This window comes from Xenopus laevis, chromosome 1L, assembly GCF_017654675.1.
Source record: "Xenopus laevis strain J_2021 chromosome 1L, Xenopus_laevis_v10.1, whole genome shotgun sequence".
Classification (NCBI taxonomy): Eukaryota; Metazoa; Chordata; class Amphibia; order Anura; family Pipidae; genus Xenopus; species Xenopus laevis.
Genome location: NC_054371.1, coordinates 197,755,751 through 197,777,485, shown reverse-complemented (window position 1 = coordinate 197,777,485; position 21,735 = coordinate 197,755,751). Strand labels below are relative to the sequence as shown.

Sequence of the window (21,735 nt, the reverse complement as noted above, 5' to 3'; positions counted from 1 at the left end):
AGTGGATTGAAGCGAACATTATGGATAATGTCCAAATTATTTCCCGGGACATAACAAGAGCCAGCTAAACCACCCGATATGCTGTGCATCTAAAAATGAAGGATCTGGATTCAATATATCTTTCAAACAAAATGACAATTCTACAATTTTTTCTTTAAAAAAAAAAAGAAAACTAGAAATCATACATATAAAAAAGATGAATAAAAAAAGATGAAGGTCTTATTTAAGCTGGCCATAGACGCAAAGATCTGATCGTACGAATAGAGGATTCGTACGATTTTCGAACCGTGTGTGGAGAGTCCCGACATTTTTCGTCCGGCGGAGATCGTCGTTTGGTCGATCGGACAGGTTAGAAAATTTCTGTCGACTGCCGATAATATCTCTGCGTGTATTGCCGATCGTACGATTTTCAGTGGGAGACTGTCACTAGCTTTGGTTGGACATAGATATCGTACGATTGCTGTCAGGGGCAGAACATCGTCTCATCTGTTCTTTAACTAATCTGACTGGTAAGACTTTGATCTGAATGGTTAGTGGCGGGTCGGGAGATGGGAAAGTCCGATCGTACGATCGGATCTTTGCATCTATGGCCAGCTTTATAAAGAATATACTTTATTGATTGAAGCTACTGCAAAGGAACCAAGGTTTTGGCCCCAGTTGACAGACTTCAGCAGGGTTCATTTAAAGAAGACAGTTTATCTACAGTAAAATAGATCCTTATAATACACAAAAGCTATGAATATCTGGTAAATTATATCCTTATAAACTGTGAGTTCTGATGTCATCAGTTATAAACGGTGAGTTCTGATGTCATTTCTGTCACATGACTCACTGAAATTTGTGTATTATAATAAATAAAGTACCCCCAGTTGCAAAATATGAGGATATTAGAAGTTACCTCGGAGTTCCATGACCTGTATAAAAACACTCGGGCTGTATTCACTATATAATTGTCATTTCCTGATAATTGTAGCTAGGGAGCTAGCATATGTTTTTCTCACATGCATATATCCCACAAATTCGCTGCATTGCTACCGATATGGGATCTGTTATCTGGAAACCCCTTTTACATAATGTCCGTCTATCGCAGACTCCTTTTTGTCCAAACATTTCAAAATATTTAAAAAATGATACCCTTTTCTCTGTTATATATGTTGTACTTGATCCCAACGAAGATATAATTAATCCATATTGGAAGCAAACCAGCCTATTGGGTTAGTTAATGTTTAAATGATTTTCAAGGGTATGACGATCCAAATTATGGAAAGATCTATTATCTGGAAAACCCCAGGTCCCAAGCATTCTGGATAACAGCATAACTTCCAACATAATAGTAAAATGGAAAGAGGGAGAAAAAGATCTGGCGTGCCCATTTTATGAACACACCCCCTAATTACCATTTCCATGTTACAATATTTGCCAGGTTATGAAAGTCTACAACATATTGCGGTATGTTAACATGTTAATAAAGTCTGAACACATTTCTGGGAGTTTTAGGGCAATGTTAGAACAGTTTTGAAAATGAAGGTGAAATTACCTTTTAAACTGCTAGTCTCAGTTCTCCCGAGAGACCTGCTAGAAAATAGTTACAATTGTATCTTTGCTTATTTTAAATTGTTACAAATGTATCGAAGTGCAAGCACTGAGCGTTCTGGGCTCTCCAAAAAAAAACTCTTATTTAATTAAGTTTTAGAAACGTTGTATCTTTTTCTGGTGTCACTGCATGAGATCAAACAGAAACTCAGGATTTTTAATAACAATCCGGAACTGTGGAAATTAGACAGTTGGGAGGCATATACTGGGTCCTATACCTGTACTAAAACTTTGCCTGCTGCTGTGTGACATGGGTAGCCTTTCTTTGCTGCCAGTCTTCCTCACCTAAAGCTGCCATCTTTTTCAGAAAAAATTACTGGCTATATTTTTAAAGGAGAATTAAACCCTAAACTTAAAAAAAACCCTACCCCCCAACCAGGTCCGGACTGAGAATTAAAATAGGCCCTGGCATTTCAGGTACACAGAGGACCAATCAGCCCACACAGAGGCCCAGACAGCCCCCACCAGCCCACTAAATACTGACTTTCTATGGGACCTTATAGCAGCCCCTCTGGCATTTGCCAGAACCCACAGATTGCCAGTCCGGGCCTGCCCCCAACCCTACATAGACCCCACTCCCTCCAGCCTAAGTGTTACCCCGGGGCAAATGCCCCTAACGGTTTAATACCCCTTGGTGCAGATTCAGGCAGCGGAGTTCACAGGCGACATCTTCAGCCGCTTCTATAGTCTTCGTAATGAGATCAGTGCTTCATGAATTTCCGTTAGTTTGGCATATGTGCAGTTGTTGCAAAACAGAGAATTGCTCCAACTGCCCATGCGCCGACAAGTCGGTCTCATTACGAAGATTACTGAAGCGGCTGAAGATGGCGCCCATGAACTCCGATGCCTGAATCTGCACCGAGGGGTAAGTAAAATGTTAGGGGCATTTGCCCATGCCCATTCATACAGCACCAGAAAACTTTTAAGAGAAGCTCCCCTCCCATAAAAATATTAGAAATCCTCAATAACTACTGAGACCGGTATAAAAGCACTCAACTTCCATTCCACAGATGGTCATGCAGCTCCTTCGTATGGCTTCTAATATCCATATAGTTAACATTACTTCTAATGGAAAATATTACTGACGTGTACAGCCATATTTTCAGGTGAATGGGAAGCCACCTCATCATGAGAAGGCCACTGTGAATGCTGTGGTTTCGCCCCACCAAAGGAATTTGCTCTAGGCCATATTACAAAAGGAAGCCTTTGCACACAGTAACAGTACATCAGCCTGACTCCTGGTAGCCAAGTACAACGGGGCAGCATAAGGTAACAATCACAGAAACAGGGAAGCACCTAATAATAATGGCTGAACAAGCGACTTCTTGTGAGCGTGTGAGAAATGAGACTCGGAGCCTAAGAAGACAGACAAGTCTCCGGAGAGTGCACGGATGTCTGTGCTTGAATGGAGCTGTCAGATTTAAACATTACACTAAATATGAAGTGCATAAATCATAAGGAAAAAGGAACAGTCATCATTTATTCTCATAAAGTCAAGAGGAACAGCAGAAGCTCTTCCCCAGCACAGTTACACCAAGAGACAACTATATTGCTTCGGCCTTGTGCTCTCGCTTGTTATTTACATATTTCCCCTCTAATCAGTTATTGCTCGGCACTTAGGTAGGGAACGATTGGTCTTCTGAAAAACTGGTTGGTGTAGGAGCTAATGGGACCAAATCGGTTGGATTGTGGTTAGAATGTGGGTCTGCATGTGTGCGGCAGTGCAAGTGTATGTTGATGGAGTAGAAGCGTATGATAACATGTTGGTGTGTATATGATCGTGTATGTTTATTTGATTAAGCATTTGTAAATCCCTCTGTCTTTATAAAGCAGTTCTCATGTTTGTGTAGGTGTAGCACGTGGAAGTATGTGAAACAGCCACAGAGATATGCGTGTGCTCGTACTTCTGTTGGAATGGTACAGGTATGGGATCCGTTATCTGGAAACCCGTTATCTGGAGACCAGTTATCCTGAATGTTCCAAATTACAGAAAGCCCATCTCCTGTAGACTCCATTTTATCACAATAATCCAAATTTTAAAAATGATTTTCTTTTGCTCTGTAATAATAAAACAGTACCTTGTACTTGATCCCAACTTAAGATATAATTAATCCATATTGGAAGCAATATTGGGTTTATTTTAATGTTCACGTGATTTTTTGGAGAATTAAGTTATGTAGATCTAAATTACCGAAAGATACATTATCTGGAAAACCCTAGGTCTCGAGCATTCTGAATAAAAGGTCCCATTTCTGTAAGTATGCAATGTTATGGTTGCATATGAGCACAGATTTGAGGTATGTATGTGTAGAATTAATGATGAGTGGCCATGAGGGTGTGTTACATGATAGTATGTAAGTTCTATTGAGCAGGGCCCTCTGTATCTCAAGTGTCTAGCAATTCTTGTATGTAATCAGTATGTTCCATGGATACACCCACTTAAATACATTTTAATAATTGTAATAATAATGTATGTAATGCTCTAGTTATTTTTATATGTGCATGTATTAGAAGACAAACATTTAATGTCATCCCCAAAGAAACTAATTTGTTTGGTAAATCGTATTTAACAAAGCATATCTTGCACTCTAAAGGCCCCCTTTAGAGTTGAAAATCCCTTTGGATCGAGGACTGCATTAGTTCGTTGATACAGCCCTCGATCCAACCACCTGTATCCTACTCTTTGTGATCCGCGCATTGGGCCATAGGGCCCACAATCGGATCAGCCCAATATCGCCCACCTCAAGGGGGGCATATCAGGGAGAGTTCCGCTCCTTTGGCGACCTCTCCGTATATATGGCCAGCTTAAGCAGAAGAGTAAAATTCGCCTGTATATGGAAGAGAATACGTATATTGATATGCAATTAAAGTCTAGTTGTAGTCCTGATATTGGGCTGGTCCGATATATATATATATATATATATATAACGAAATTGCAGATGATACCCGCACTCCTTCACAATGTCTCGTTTTGCCGGGTGATTGGTCAAAAGTAGTATATAAAATTGTAGAAAGGACCAGCACTCCGTTTTCCAAAGAATTCAGTAGTTTATTTTAATATCACAGTGTCTCAGTGCTGGTCCTTTCTACAATTTTTATATATATATATATATATATATATATATATATATATATATATATATATATATATATATATATAATGTGACATTAAGTTCTCTTCCTGGAGTGTCTTTACTGCAGAAAAAAATTAACATATTAGTCTTCATTTTAGAGGGAGGAGGAGGATAGGTAGTCACTTCTTCGCACATCCATTATTAACAGCCAGGTGCAATGTAACACCTAAATTTCCCAGCTGCTGGGAAAGTATAGCAATTAGTGCCAGTATGTGATTTGTGGGAGATTGATGTTAAAACGATTTCATAGTGGATATTCCCTTAATCTTCCTATGTCAGTGACCGCGATAATCTCTCTCATGTAATGTGACTCCAAATTCTACAAAAGAACTGTTGATAGAATGATCCAAAACAGTACAGACAAAATCTGGCCATAGACATGCAGATTTATCCTTAGGTCAGGCAAGTAATAGTCCGTTGCAATCTTCCGACCTGCAACTAACCATTCAGGTTTATATAAAGTAGTAAAGAGAACAAATAACACAATGTTCTGGCCATGAATTGACAGTCAGATATCCTATGAAAGCTACAGCCAACAAATAGTAGTGAAAGTCACCCATTGCTATTGTTAATTTTCTAATTCAAAAGCAACTGCTATGGTCCATGTGCCCCCCCTAAAGTCTTTGATTGGTTACTGCCTGGTAACCAGTCAGTGTAAACCAAGAAAAGCAGGAAGTAGTGTTCTGGCTATTATGTTAGACATCCAGCCACTCCAGTCTTTATACATTACATTTTTGGCTAACTAACTATATTAGAAACATTTTTTACTTAGCACAGCCTATCTATTTACCCAGTTTTTATTTATATACTGAACAATTCCTTTACGGGTCTACTGAATACACTGCCTGCAAACTATTACACAGTACAAATGTCATTGCTCTAATCCACAAGCGTTACTATTATTGCTCTCCGTCAAACAATGTAAATATTGTATCTCCTTTAAATTAAAAATAAGTACATAGGTCCCTGTTATATAGATACTGTGGGAAATCACTTACATGCCTTTTCCAAAGCAAGAAACGGCAACAACCAATTTAATTTTCAAGCAAGCATGCACCTGTGTTTCATTCACAGCAGGGTTTTCCACAAACAGGACAACTTGCAGGTCACACAACATAGGAAAATACACAAAGTACAAAGAAAACAAAGTTGATTTTCTGGTACCAGAACAGTCCACGGAATACCTCAAAAACCTGGTTTTTGCAAGTGCCGAATAACTTAAAGGATAAGTAAAGAAAGAGGCTGCTCTGATGTTCTTCTGCTTTGAAAAGATTTGAGAAATGTTTCCAATTTTTTTCCTGAGCAGAAGAACATCAGAGCAGCCTCTTTCTTTACTTATTCTTTAAGTTATACGGCACTTGCAAAAACCAGGTTTTTATGGTATTCAGTGGACTGTTCTGGTACCAGAATATCAATTTTTTTTTTTGTACTTTGTGTATTTTCCTATGTTGTGTGAACTGCAAATTGTCAATTTCCTTGACTACGTGGGGGTCAGACTGGTCGGAAAATTACCAGTAGGTGGTGCTGTTGCAACAAAATTTATTTATGTTAACAGGACATGTATCCTTTAATATCTTGGAATTAAATGTACATTGCAAAAGTGCTTAGAATAGCAACCTCCTCAACTTAACATTCACTTGTTTTTAAGGTTTACTTATACTTAATCGGAAAACTAATGTTTGGCTAGGCTAGAAATGTTGCACATTATACCAGCACAAAGCCCTTTAGCAGTAAAGATCTGTGTCTCCGAAGATGCCCCAGTAGCCCCCCATCTTTTTTTCTGCCGATTCACTGCACATACTCTGGGGGTGCTGCCACTTACCTGAGCTTAGGGGCCAACACACGTTATACTGCATATAGAAAATATAAAAGTCACAAAACAAGGCTGATGGGTAACTTTGAAGGCCTAGATCTTTATGGTTATAATGTCTAAATGTTAGGCTGTTGCAGTAAGTTCAGTGTATAAAATACAGAATCTTAGGCTTCTCTTTTAATCCAGGAAAATGTAAAAAAAGGTATTTTAGATTCTCCTCAGCTCTCTCAGCTGCACCCACTCCCTTTATACTGTCTAGGCACAGAATACACTCAAAGCCCATCACCTGAACTGGCTTTTCCGGCTTCAGTAAACACAGCCCTTGTTAATGTTCACATTTGCGCTGTCTCAGAGAATTCTGGGAGAGAGACTAAGTTTTCTCAGTCACTGTGTCTTAATATATATTACAGCCAAATACCGATTTTACATTTTCCAGGGGACCACTAAAAAAAAAAAAACATAACGCAGGAAAATGTAAAATTGGGGGGCATACGATTAAGAATGGACTTAAAATTTTTCCCTATTTATTCACAGGGAATAAATGTGTTTTTCAGGGAAAATGGGCGAATATGATAGTGTAAAATTCAATTGAAATGCAAAAGAGCAAGAACGGACTGCAAAAATATTAAAACAATGTAAATTGTGGAAAAAAATGGGGAGGGCACAAAATGGGGAGGTTTATTGTATATAGACAAATGTACACACATATATACACCTACAGCCTCATGCACTCTGTCTTTTTCTGCAACTTAGTTGCAAAAACTCAGCATATAAAACACCCACTCATTTCTGTGGGAGTTGGACAAGTATTTCTGTAGCACAGAACCTAATTAGAAATGGTTTAATTAGGAAAAGTGACCATATTGAATGCATTTAAACTATTCTGCCTATGTTATAAAAAGCACAATTATGCCCAAACATTCCTACAGTCTGCCAAAAGTGATTTGTTTTAAATACATAGCTATTTCAACAGTTTGGTGAGATTTGTTGTGAATTTAAATGATCCAGACTGTTCCACATTCACATAGTATGCGGTATGCCTTACTGCCCCCCTTAAAAGAGAACTGAAGCTTAACTAAAAAAGTAGGGTAGAACTGTTGTACATTATGTTTTGGGCTTCTGTACCAGCCCAAGGCAACCATAGCCCTTTAGCAGTAAAGATCTGTGTCTCCAAAGATGCCCCAGTTGCTCCCCATGTTTTTTTCTGCTGGTTCACTGCACATGCTCTGTGCTGCTGTCACTTATTGAGCTTAGGACCCACTCACAATATGATCTTCTTCTTAATATTTCAAATTTCCCAGGGAAGACACATGTGCAGTAGAATGAAATAGCAGCTTTTTCGTTTGGCATTTCCCTCTACTGTACATGTGCAGCCGCAAGAAGGAAGAAGAAGCAGGAAGAGGATCACTCCATGGTGCTCGCTGGAAGGACCCTGGGCCAGTGCATTTTTCTGCTGATAGGAGCACTGGCCCGGTGTGTCAGATAAGTAAATACAATCACATGGGGGTGCCTAAGCTTTGGCACCCCCAAGCACATAAAGACTTTCCTTCTCCTTTAAATAAGGGCCTTGGCCTTCTTCATTGGGAGATGATTGCCCTGCTCCGAGTCTAGCCCTGGCAAGCACACGCTAGAAGGCAGAAACTCAAACACACTTCCTCAAGAGGTTCATTTCATTCAAGGGATTTCATTTAAAGTACTGCTCATTGCCACATTTAGGAACGATTGCTCATTTATTGCTCTCGCAAACAATAGCATGCAATGTGCTCCCTGCATGAATAACAGTTTGCAGAACTGAGAAACAGCTTATAAATCAATGTGGCTTTGAATAACTCATTAAATATCAAATGGTTCCTATTTCCAAGCAAGTTAAACCTCTAATTAGTGTCAGTTTTTGAATTGAGACCACAGTTTATTAAGATAAAAACTTTGTGACATCCAACATGTCACTGCTGAAAAATCACACCTCTACATTAAATTATTATTATATTGGACAAAAAGCTTTCGGAATAGTCACGGCAGTGATTTCTATTCTGCTCGCAAAGCAAAAATGTTTTAATTCAATGGAACTTTAAGTATTACATAGTCATGGTTTGGGCCAGAAATACAAAATAACAATCAAGCCATTTTAAATATGTATTTTAGAAATGATAAAGAACATTTGAACATAACGGAAGGCATATAGAATAATTTCATTAGGGGGCATATACCCCGTGTACAATGATGTCAACCCAAAAAATACATTTTTGCCTAATAAAAGAAAACATAATTCTAAGCAATTATTCGACAGTTTTTAAGTTATTGATATATGTTTTGCAATTGAAAAGTGTTTGTCCCTGTATATTCTCTGGCCTGGTTGCTGAGACTGTTGGCTTCCAATAGCAATTGTTTTTACAAATGACTTTAAAAGCACTGAAAAATTTTCAATAACTGTATACAGGTATCGGATCTGTTACCCAGAATGCTCAGGACCTGGGTTTTTTGGATAACCGATCTTTCCATAATTTGGATCTTCACACTTTAAGGGGTTTATTTACCAAACTCCGAATGCAAAGATCACGAAAAATTTGGTTTTTTTTTTGTTTTTTTATAAAATCAGACTTTTAAAAAAAATCACAATTTATTTTGGAATTTATTAAACGCTGAGGATGGAAATGTCTGAATCTGAAAATCCAGCATCTCAGACCTGTTGAGGTTGCATAGTCAATGGGAGAAGTCACAATGATTTTTTGATGTGCACGGGGTTTCGTGCAATAGCCCAAAAGTTTTTAGGTGAAAATTCCAAAAAAATTGTGAAATTCATGAAAATCAAATGAAAAAATTGCGAAAAATTTTGATTTTTTTTTTCTGCAAAACTAATTCTAGGGAAAAATATAATAAAAAATAAGCGTAAAAAAAAGTGGATTTGATTGGAGTTTGTAGCAGAAAATATTGATATAAATTCGGACTTTGATAAACAACCACCTAAATCTACTAGAAAATCCCGTACACATTAAATAAACCCAGTAGGCTGATTTTGCTTCCAATAAGGATTAATTATATTATAGTTGGGATCAAGTACAAGCTATTGTTTTATTACTACAGAGAAAAGGAAATCATTTTTAAAAATCTGGATTATTCGGATAAAAAGGAGTCTATTGGAGACGGCCTTTCCGGATAACGGATCCCGTACCTATATTTAAAAGCTGCTCAGACTTTATTTTACTAGGTAAACTTTTATTTTGAGGCTGACTTGACCTTTAATGTAAGTTGAAACAGTGCTCAAAAGAGCAATCCAAGCAATTTGGCATTATGGTTTTTTTTTTTTAGGTCTTATGTAATGTATCCATTATGTAATGTATACATTGCTAATATCATGAATGTGTAACCTGAGCGTGAGCAGCACCTGTTGTTTGGCCAACAACAAAAGCTTAATTTACTGACCAGGAAGTGTCTCCTGGAGCTTCCTTGCTCATTTCCTATTGGTCCCATCACATTAAGCAATTGAATAAGCAGGGAAACCACGAAGAGACGATTCTTGTTTTAGTCAATTAAGTTTTTGTGGATCATCCTGACCCTCATCTGGGACAACTGCAGTTACACCTTCACATTAGCAGTATAAAAACTATGAAATCTAAAAACAAAATGAATGTAAATGTGCACCATTTGTTTCACACAATATTGTAATAATGAAATAAATATACTTTCACAAGGACTACCTGTAAAAGCTTGAATCCAAATATCAACCAAAACCAACATGCTCTACAAATAGCAAAAAAATGAAATAATAGAAAAAACGTCTTTTCATTCATGCTACCAAGTGCAAACAGTGAAGAAAAGTGACGGAAAGCAAAGGAGAGCTCCCTTCAGAGACCACTGTATCACATTTTCCCAGCAGTGGGAAGCAGAAAGGATATCACAAGCAGGTTGTACAAATAACAGAAACAAAATTTGGCAAGAATAATCCTTACTGAATTAAAAATACAAAAGGGTCAATGACTTACATAATCATGGAAGGCTTTCGCTTCACTCGAATGCTCACAGGTTTCCCGTCTTTCTGGTGCTGCACAGTACAGATCCCAAAATACACTGACAAATGTCAAGAGAATGCAATAATTAGTTAAGGTTACATGCAGTCCTCGTTTCATTCATAACTTTAGCATCACTATGGAGAAGTATCTGTCAAAACAGAGAAATATAGACTATTGGTTGAGGTGCAGAGATTGTACCAATCCAATAACCATACCTCCCAACATTTTGGAAATAAAAAGAGGGACAAAAAAGTTGCCGCGCGTAGCCAGGTGAATTTTTTGAGCACACCCATTTTTGTGGCCATACCCCCTAATTACCATGTTCATTTTACAAAATTGGGCAGGCTATGAAAGTTTGAACATATTTCTGTTTTTTTTTCAGTTATTACAGTTTTGAATTGCCCTTTAAGCTGTGAGTATAACTTTTCCCAAGAGACCTGTTATCTTATATTGTTACAATTACTTATTTTCTCAAAAATTTTATCTCAAAATTGTTACAAAAGTATCTTCACCTGTGGCTGTTCTAGACTCTATGCCAAAAGCCAATTAAGTTAGAAACTATTCTTTTTCTGGCTGTTCAGCAAAGAGAAAAAAGGGACTCCCCAGTACAAACGAGGGACTGCGGGTTGAGCTGTCAAAAGAGGGACTGTCCCTCTAAAAACGGAACAGTTGGAAGGTGTGCAAAAACAAACAATTAGAAGGTTAAACTGTAATTATTTTAACTGCAGTGGGCAATAGAACTCAGGAAGAGCCATGTTATTCAGAATGTCATTCCCACTGACAATCACTTACCAAAGAGACAATCATGCTGCAAATGGACAGTCATTGTGTGACTGAGCAAGTATCAGTCAAAAATGGGAAATGAATACAAGAGGATGGAAGCATTTGATATGGCTCTCCTAGTTAGGACTAGGTCTCTGCTATCCATTTCAGAACACAGAGATCTGCGGTCGCCCCAGTGAATACAGAGCAACCTGCCTGCAGGCCGTGACAGGGCCCTATACTTATCACCTGCCATAAGGACAGACCTGGGCCCTCCAATGATGCACTCTACAACTTGAGTCCTATTTTATATCTCTGCATGAGCACCAAGCATACCTCCCAACATTTTGGAAATAGAAAGAGGGACAAAAAGATTTGCAGCGCGGAGAAGTGGCAATTTTTGATCATGCCCATTTTATGGCCACACCCCGTAATTACCAAGTTCATTTTACAAAATTTGGCAGGTTATGAAAGTTTGAACACATGTCTGTGTTTTTTTATGTGCTATTGCAGTTTTGCTAATGAAGGTGAATTGCCCTTCATTCTAAGTCTAAGTTCTCCCAAGAGACCTGCTTATCTCAGATACAAAAGTATCTATTCTGGTCTCTCTGCCAAAAGCCAATCTAGTTAGAAACTTTGTATCTTTTTCTGGCTGTTCAATGCAGGAGATCAAAGAGAAATTCGGGACATTTCAGTAACAAACCCGGGACTGTGGGTTGAGCTGTCAAAAATGGGACTGTCCCAAAAAAAACACGGGAAAGTCAGGAGGGAGGTATGACTAAGGGGCACACTCTTGTGCATACCAGAGGAAGGGATTGTGTTACACACCTGTGTTTGGTGTGAAATTGTGTCAAGCTTAACAACATGGAATAAACTCACAAAAAAATATTTACATCAAAAGTGGCTATATGCTTTTTTGTTTTTCCTATAATATACTATTTGGAAGATGCCAGAACTATCCACTTGTGGCCCAAATCTGTCTTTTTTGATATGAAGCATAGTCTCATGCCCCACTCTGATGTCTTTCTAAATAACACCCAATATGTTTCATCACTGCTAGCATTGGATGCACAAATGTATGTACAAAATGCATTTATTGGCTTTAGCAACAATGTCCTTGCACTCAGGAGCTAATTTTACTAACACTGGTGCTATATTGCACCAGTGTAGTAGCCCATAGCAACAAACAAGCAACTTTAAGTTGAAAAAATGTAAGCAGAGATCTAACTGGTTGCTACAGGTTTAATTTGGAACTTAAGTGAGAAAGTCAGCCCTTAGCCTCAAAAGAACAAGTCTGCAAATAAATTATGTGCAAGAATAATCTGATAAAGTGCTTATTTTTATTTTTCACTCGAATGACTCACTGCTTTAAAAGCTTCGAAAAATGCACGAAGATTTATTGGTCACATAATTTTAAAGTAAATACGTACCACCACCAAGAATGTAGGAATCCAGGGGGTTCTCCCAGTGTGATGTTTTTTTCCCATCTTATCTAAACAAGACAACATATTTTTCAAGAGTTAGAAAAAAAAAATAAAATGTTTGTACCGAAAGAGATACATAACTTTCAAGCTATCTAATTAAATCTGATATAATTTTAGCATAAAAAAAAGGGTTTACAGAAAGAAAATACAGGTATCCAGAAACCCATTATCCAAAAAGCTCTGCATTATGGAAAGGTCGTCTCCCATAGACTCCATTATTATCAAATCATCCAAATTTGTAAAAAGTATTTACTTTTTCTCTGTAATAATAAAACAGTACCTTGTATTTTAATCCAAACTAAGATATAATTAATACTTATTAGAAGCAAAATCAGCCTATTGGGTGTATGTAATTTTTTTACATGATTTTCTAGTAGACTTAGAGGGGTGGTTCACCTTCAAACAACTAGTTGGTTTCAGATAGATAACCAGAAATAACAACTTTTTCCAATGACTTTATATTTTCTATGTGTAACCGTTTTTCTAATATTGAAGTGTAAAGTGTAGTTTTTCACCTTCTGAAGCAGCTCTGGGAGGGAGGGGTCGCCGACCCTGTAAACTGTTCTAAATGGATACATTTAGTTGATACATTTCTTATCTTTGTCCCTGCTGAGCAGAATCCCTGAGTTTCATTAAAGGCAGCTGTTAGAATTGATACAATAGTTACTAATACTTCAGTGACAATGCTGAGAAATGTTTCAACTAAATGTTGCAGAATTGTAACAGTTTAGAGTCTGCACCTGAATTACTGAGCTGCCAGACTGAAACAGGAACATTCAACTTTAAACTTGAATTGAAAAAAGTGTTTGGTGTTTGGAAGGGGAACAACCCCTTTAAGGTATTAAGATCCAAATGATGGAAAGATCCATTATCCGGAAAACCCCAGGTCTCCTGCATTCTGGATAACAGGTCCCATACTGCCTCATGCTCCACTGCTCTATTTAAATGTGGGTAGGTGTGAACAGGATAATTAGGGGACACACGGCGAATTAGGGAGACGTGTGTTCTTCCCGGTCCTATTCTCTGTGAGGTGTTCTTCTCCCTTAGTCATGCTACTGGTGGGTTTTATTACTGATGCAAAATCCTGCAATCATAAAGTATATCAGGAGCTTACCTGAAGTAGAACACTCACATAAGCAAGGAGCACTGGCACAGTTTTGCCCCACAAGCTCGCTAGCATTTGCCGAAATTCAATGGTAAATGAGACTTAATTCTTAAAGTTCTTACAGCAAACATTCTTTTCATTACAAGGGTATTTAAAATGCAATAATTGCAAGACTCTGCACCACCATCTATGAATGATTCCTAAGGCGATTCATTTTAGGCCAAAATCTAAGGTCTTGTTTCTTAATTTACATTTAACAAATATGTAGTACCCCTTTATGTGTCATAGCCAGTACAGTGATTATCATCACCCAAATCCTACCCTTTTAAGCTTGATTTTATTCGCTTTTACAGGATTTAAGAAAAAAACAAAAAACTCAAATTATGTCTTTTCAGCACTTCTACAAAAACTGTTGCACAACTCAAAAAGTGCGAAGTGCCGTCCCCAGGGCTGTCCCATCTGCTGTGAAGCAAGAAAAACAAGCTGTAAGCAAAAGCTAAGGATGCAAAATGAAATGAACATGTTTGGATTATATCGGCGTACGGTGGCTTAGCAGGCACAGTAATAACAGATTGCATATGGAGAGCTCGCGCCATGGATAAATGTTAGGTGACTGCTTCCATATTACCAGCTTGTTAACCTCCCCGTACGATCGATGCTGTGCAATCTGTTGCTAAGACTAAACCATGCTGGCTGAGCAGGTTACAAATAAAGCAAAGCCCAGGCAGCAAGTGGCTCTTAATACACACACATTGTATTGATACCACCACAATGATTTCTGGGGATGTTGTGGAGTTTTAACAAATGTCTGTATGAGATGTTACACCTCCTGCGTGCATGCTGTTTCATGTGCTCTTCTAATAGGCAAGGCTTGAATGCAAACACACAATAAAACAGGCAATATTCCCTCTTTACAATAAGTGATTGTCATCCATGCATTTACCATAAGGAGCATAAGGGCACTGCTTAGGTAAAGGCACACGTCACTGTTTGATCAAACAAGAGCAGGTGCATTTCTCATTCTGCTGAGGGATATTTGAGCTTGTGGCTCATGCGAGAGACAACAGAAAATCTAATTTGGGGCAAGAAGTGATCTGTTGAAAGTTTGCCACTGACAACATCGGCAGACATTACTTTATATAAACATAATTTTTACCCTGCCATTCCTTAACATGGGCTCTGAATATTCCTTTGATGCATACCTGTTTTTAAGTGGAAGCTTAGCCTTTTGATTCTGTCTAAGCAAATTCCACAATGACGTCAAGAAACCAATACTGCACCACTTAAAGGAACAGTAAACCCCCATTTTGAACATTCAATGAATAGAGCTTGTATTCAACATGTCTTAATTAAAAAAGAAGTCAAAACGTATCTACGTTTTTGGTATTTCTTGAACTGAAATGGGACAAAAATTGGAAGCAAAGTCACCTTCTACTTCCTGGTTCACATAAGCACATTTAAAACAAATCACCAGCCTAGCGAAAAGACCTCTTTATTAACAAGGTCCGCCCTAACCCAGCTGCAGATACTGTTAAGCTTTAAAGAAGACAGACATTTAGTGTTTTAATAAGTAGGGTTTCAGGCTGATTTATTGAATATTTCTGCAAAAACCCTAATAATCCCTCTCCTCTTTTCTACTACTTCCTCCTCCCTGAATTCCCAGGCTGTGCACCGGAAGCCGGCAGCTCTCAGTTCACTGCACTGCAGGACAGGAACCAATCAGCAGCTAGGAGGACCTGATAGGGAACTGAAGCCTGTCTGTGCTTGTGTGACTGCAGGGCTGTGATTGGCTGTCCCCCCCCATCTTTTTTAGCACTGCGTAAAAGCAACACCATTTATTACTTATAATTTCCTACAAAATTAGGCTTTTTTCACTTACCCTATATGTCTCCTTTAAGAAACAAAGCAGCTCATTACACATAGGGCACTAGATATTTCTTAAATAAAACGATAGTCAAAAGTACGCTTGGCACACTGAACTTATATTGAAAAGGGGTGTATGAATTTGCATGAGATGTCCTGATTTACCCGGTTAAAAAGCTATGGGAATTTGCATGTTACAGCCAATGCAAATTGGTGCAAATCTGATGTACAACTGGGTGATGTTTTTCTTTCCGATTTCATTATTTAATGTCAATTCTTTGTCACAGCCAGCAGTGTAATTTTTCTGTGCAAGTGACTGTGTTTTGTGGAAGGAAATAATGGGGGTGTCTCTCTCATGGGGTCTTCACCGTTACCCTTAAATATACTATGAGGGAAAAAGGAGATGCTTTACCACTGTGAGTAAGATTAAAGAATTAAAGGGATGTCTACTGTTTCATGCAACAAAAAATGTATACTTTTTTTGAAAAAACAAAAAAGGCAAAAAGAATATTTTGCCCTATTTATTGGGTTGCTGTTAAATACAGGTGTATATTTCCCCTTTAAAGGGCAAATACAAATACATAAGCATTTTGACTAAGCAGCCCATATTTAAAACATGCACTTCCATAGATGTGGGTCCTGAATTAATATAAGTGCAATTATAGTCTTTTGTAACAGGGTACATTCATTGGTGATGATCTAGGATATGAGCAGACAATGTCAGCCCTCACATGGAGAGCTTCACACAGGGCCAGTGCATACATTCAAGAAGTTATTTGTTAAAATCAGAATGTTAAAATATCAAAAACATTTTGGTTTTTTCCAATAGAAAACTCAAATTTTTAGAGGGGAAAAACAACTCGAATTTTTAGAGATTTATTAAAGCAATTAGGAAAAAAAAAAGCCCAAAAAATATGTGCGATTCGGGTTTTTCCACGATCTGATGAAATGATGTTTTTTTTTCTTAATAAATAAGCTAAACTCGAGCATGGGAGTTTGGTTGTGGTTATTTTTAGGGATGCATCCAGGATTCGTTTCAGGAATCGGCTTTTTTCAGCAGGAATCCTTCTGCCCGGCAGAACCGATTCTGCATATGCAACTTAGAGGCGGGTAGGGAAATCGCTTGACTTTTTGTCACAAAACAAGGAAGTAAAAGACGGTTTCCCTTCCCACCCCTAATTTGCATATGTTCGGCCGAATCTTTCACAAAGGATTTAGGGGTTCGGCCGAATCCAAAATAGTGGATTAGGTGCATCCCTAGTTATTTTAAAATAACATATGAGATAAATTCAGATTTTTTAAATAACCCCCTCAGTATCACACCTAAATAATATGCTCTTGAGATGACATTGTTGCAAACAACACAACCTGCAGGGTACTCAGCAGTGAAAGCCAGTCATGAAGCCTGGTGTATTATCCCTTACTCCAGTGATGTAACCTCACAACTACAGGAGGCCCAGGGGTGTAGGGGTCCCTAAATAGAGGGCCAGGACATGCACAAAACAACTGCTGTACCAATATTCCTTGGAGAGCTCTAAATACATATTTTTTGCCAGAGGGCTTGGGCCCCATTATTTACAACCTTTGCATACAGTCAACAAGCAGAAAAGTACTTGCTTGCTGCATTCACTTGATAAAAGAGCAGCAACCAAAGGGAATAGGCAGCACTAATGCATAACCCTAAAGGAGGAGAACTGCTTGAAATTTGATCAACCACTGGAATACACAACTGGCGCTACGCTTCTGGCCTAGAAACAACCCAATTTTCCTGAACCAAGATCACTTTCATCTTGCTAATAAGTATGAAAAAAATTTCTGAATACTTGAAGACTCTACATTGGGTCACAATGCAGCTCATCTGAAAGGAACAACAGCAACCAATCAGATGTTTTTCATTATGCTCCAGTAGACCAGTTAAAACATTTGCCTACTACATAGCCCCATCCAATGCCTCATGTGTATCTTGGCAGGTACCCCATGTATCCCATGAGAAGCTATGTAATCTGTTAATATATGTATAATGCCTTACCTCTGACAAAAACGTCTGGGCCGATTTCTGTGCGCCAACGTGCAACAGGTATTCATATACATACAATGCTAACCTGCAAAATAACAGAAAAAAGTCATGTTACTAACACACCGAGAAGGAAGTACAGAAAACAATCAGACCACAGATTCTAAGTAGTATTATGCATCAGACAGACATCCTTGCTTTAGATTTATACAAAGGACATTAGATGGCACTCATTATTTAAAGTTTCTCCTCGTAAGTGAAAATTACTTGTACACATGGAAACAAAGGATTGAATAATTAGCAGGAAAAATGTAAATGTTTATAATGTGACGTAATGCCATCCACCATTTATTCTGAGATCAAGGTTATAGTTTTTAATAAAAAACCAATGAATACATCGAGTCTCGGTACATGGCTTCTCTACAATCACTACCTAGATGCCCCAATTTGGCCCTCTAGCTTCTCCTGCTTCATTTTTAGTATTATCCTGGTTGTCTGGTGTTTTGCACTCCCTTGGTAAAGAAGCTCTATATATTAAAAAGTAACTTATGTTTAAAGTAATGCACTACAAAGCCGATGCAAGGTTACGTTGATGAGAACTCAACCCCGAGCCCATCCACTTCCATCATATGAATTTGTCATGCATTCGCAATGTACACGTTACAGTAACGGAGAACTTACAAATAACTTATGCAGTTTACAATTAGAGCTACCAACGATACATAGGAGAGGAAACTCCCATACTGCTTAAATCTATAGCCATACCATTTTTGTCTGCTTTTTTCATTAACCTCAATAGAAGAGCAGAACTTAATCTGACCACTAGATGGTAATGTGAGAATGAAACCCAATGAAAATGCCTCAGCGGGGTCCGGAGTAATGTCTACTTACCCTCATTTGGATCAATGTAATCACATGCAAGCATATTTTCATTACACAGTGAGCTATGTACAGATAAGTAGATGAAATGAACCAAGGGTAAGTACAATGGCACGGATGTAGCATTATTATTATTTGGCTATTACTTCCGATTTTCAGATTCCTTGCTGGATTAACATTAAATTGTGTTGCCCTATGGGTCTTAAAGTTTTGCTAACTGTAGGATCAATGGGTATCCGTTTCCCTGAAGCACTTTCTATTAATATAGAATCGGGAGGGGGGGAATAGAAAAAAAACATGACTGAAAGGCTTGTTAGAACGGTATCTAATCAAGACCTGAAGCCACCCCTACCCATAGAAAGGCATTAAAAATGTATAAGACAGAAGTGCTGAAGCAGCAGCAATAAGCACAGCCAGAGGGAAGAGAAATAAAAATATAGAAAATATAGCAGCATTAGACTTGTGGAGCACAATGCTTACCAGAAAGCCAGGGAATGACAGGAACACACATTGTGGCAAGTCTACGAGTCCTTGAGTCTCATCCTATTCCCACCAATATATAAGCAACTACATGTTCTTAAAAAACTCGTGACTTGAAGGGGGTTATTTATTAAGGTTGGAGTTGTGTGTTCCATGAAAATTTGATTTTTCGAGTTGATTTTTTTGGTTTTTTGAGTTTTATTTAAAAAAAAAAAAAACTTGCATTTCTCAAGATTTATTATACCCCGACCCTGGAATTACCTCGAAACTAAAAATACACCATCTAAAACCTGTCAAGGTCATATAGGAAGAAAGAACTTACACTCGCACACCCTGGCCGTCCAGAAAACCACGAATCCCAGGTGCTCGATAATAGAGGAATTTGGCAACCTCAGAAGCAACGTAGAAACAGAACACACCGGCACAACATGGGTACTACTAGCAGGTATAACCTTGCTCGTTTATTGCGGATGCAACTTTCGAAACGTTGCATCCGCAATAAACGAGCAAGGTCATATAGGAGTCAATGTCAGCAGTCCTTTAAACCATCTGAAGATGCCAGTAGCCTTCATGATGTTAGAGTTGTTTTTGAGGTTTTTTCCTGCTGAAAACTCAATTAATTCAAGTTTTCGGGTCTCGCAGAGTTTTTTTCCAATTTGAGTTTTTTCTTATATAAGAAACCATTCCAGTTGTGAGTTCATTCGTGGTATAGAAAAACTCTAAAATTGGACCTTTAAGAAATGACCCCCTAAGGGTTTTGATTCAGTTGGGCTGAATACCAACAGGGTAATGTTATATAAAAAGATACAAACTTGGCCAGGTCTAATAACCCATAGCAACCAGGTAAGGTTGACCAATAAATGCTGAGTGCTCATCATGGGTTATGAGACCAACATCAAACTTTTGTACCTTTAATAACATTAAGCATTAGGGCTTCATCTGAATCCCAAGCAGCATTTCTTGGCATTTTCAGTGATTTCAAAGTTAAAAGGCAACTGCAGTTAAACAGAGTTTAATTTGTTTATCCCTTTCTGTTCTCTGAGTCAAACTCTCAAGTTCTCCACCAATTTATATCAGATGACTTGAAACATTGTTTCAGGAGTCCGATATAGGAATGAAGAATATTACTTAACTGCTTTTAATAGCAATTCTACAGGCATGGGACCTGTTATCCAGAATGATCGGGACCTGGAGTTTTCCGGATAAGCGATCTTTCCATAATTTGGTTCTCCATACATTAAGGGGGTTATTTATGAAACCTCGGTTTTTTTTTTAGTCAAGGTTTTTTGGGCAAAAACTTGAATTTTTAGAGGGAAAAAAGAACTAAAATTTTTTGAGATTTATTATACACCAAAGCTGTTAAAAGTGTGAATCTGAAAATCTCAAACCTGCAGAGGTCATTTAGATGTCAGATGTCCCTTTTACAATCTGAAGAAATTGTGATCTGCGCTGGGTTTCATCTGATAATCGGAACAATTCAGGGTTTTCGAGCGACAAAGCCGAATAATTCGTATAATTCAGATTTTCTCTTGATTTTATAGTCTTTTCCGCACCCGACTTTTACGAGTTACTTTAATGATGAATAAGAAAAAATTGTGGATGGGAGATTGGTTGAGCTTGGTTTAATAAAAAGATGAGATCAATTGGAGTTTTAGTAATTAACCCCCTAAGTCTACTAAATGATTTAAATAATAATTTAACCCAATAGTACTATTTTGCTTCCAATAAGAATTAATTACCTCTTAGCTGGGATTCAGTACAAGGCACTGTTTTCACATTACAGAGAAAAGGAAAATTCTTTTTAAATATTAGAATTAGTTGATTAAAATGAAGTCTATGGGAGATAGCCTACCTGTAATTCTGAGCTTTCTGAATAACGGGTTTTCAGATAACGGAACCCATGACTGTATTTACAAATAACTTTACAACTACTGAAAATTTGTATTTAATCTTTACTGGAAACAAAGTGTGCCATTAGTTCTGGGGTATAATAAGCAGCAGTACACCGTAGAACAATGTACTACAGAAACCCTGTTTTCAGATGGGAGCAAACACAACCCTAGTGGCAAGTTCCACTCAATAACACCTTTAAGCATACGCGCACAGATACAGTGAATATATTACCTTTGATTACATAATTACAGCTGATTACAAACTACAGGTGCAGACGATGCAAATGTATTTCTAGACATTATTCTACATGCAAATAACGTAATCATAGATGTGAGAACTGGTTAAGTAATTTAAAAGGTCAAGGCTATGGGAGGAAAACATGGCCTAGAACTGCGGCAGTATAAATAAAATGGCAACTTCCCCTGCGCACAACTGCTCATTTATACAAGCTTTGTTTCCACACAGTCTAATTTTAATTACAGGTATAAGGGATAACCCTAGCGGATAAAAGGATTGGGGAATAAACTTTCAGGTATCTCCTGCAAAATTCTAGATAATCTAAAGATGGCCATAGACGCAAAGACCCGATCGTACGAATCCTTGATTTGTACAATTTTCAGACTGTGTGTGGAGAGTCCCGACATTTTTTGTGCCATGGCGATCGGTTGTTCAGTCGATCAGACAGGCTAGAAGATTTGTGTCGGCTGC

The 21,735-nt window shown here is 38.0% G+C and overlaps 1 protein-coding gene across 5 annotated transcripts in view; it reads right to left on the bottom strand.

The window, feature by feature from the left end:
* ssbp2.L (single-stranded DNA binding protein 2 L homeolog) overlaps positions 1-21,735 on the bottom strand; it is a 127,598-nt gene that overhangs the window by 75,128 nt on the left and 30,735 nt on the right. For all 5 annotated transcript variants that reach the window (XM_018264824.2, XM_018264804.2, XM_018264819.2 and 2 more), the window contains exons 2-4: positions 17,791-17,863; positions 12,740-12,801; positions 10,521-10,605 (exon numbers count right to left, since the gene is read on the bottom strand). In XM_018264824.2, coding sequence (XP_018120313.1) covers positions 10,521-10,605; positions 12,740-12,801; positions 17,791-17,863 — 220 coding nt within the window. The remainder of the gene's footprint in view (positions 1-10,520; positions 10,606-12,739; positions 12,802-17,790; positions 17,864-21,735) is intronic.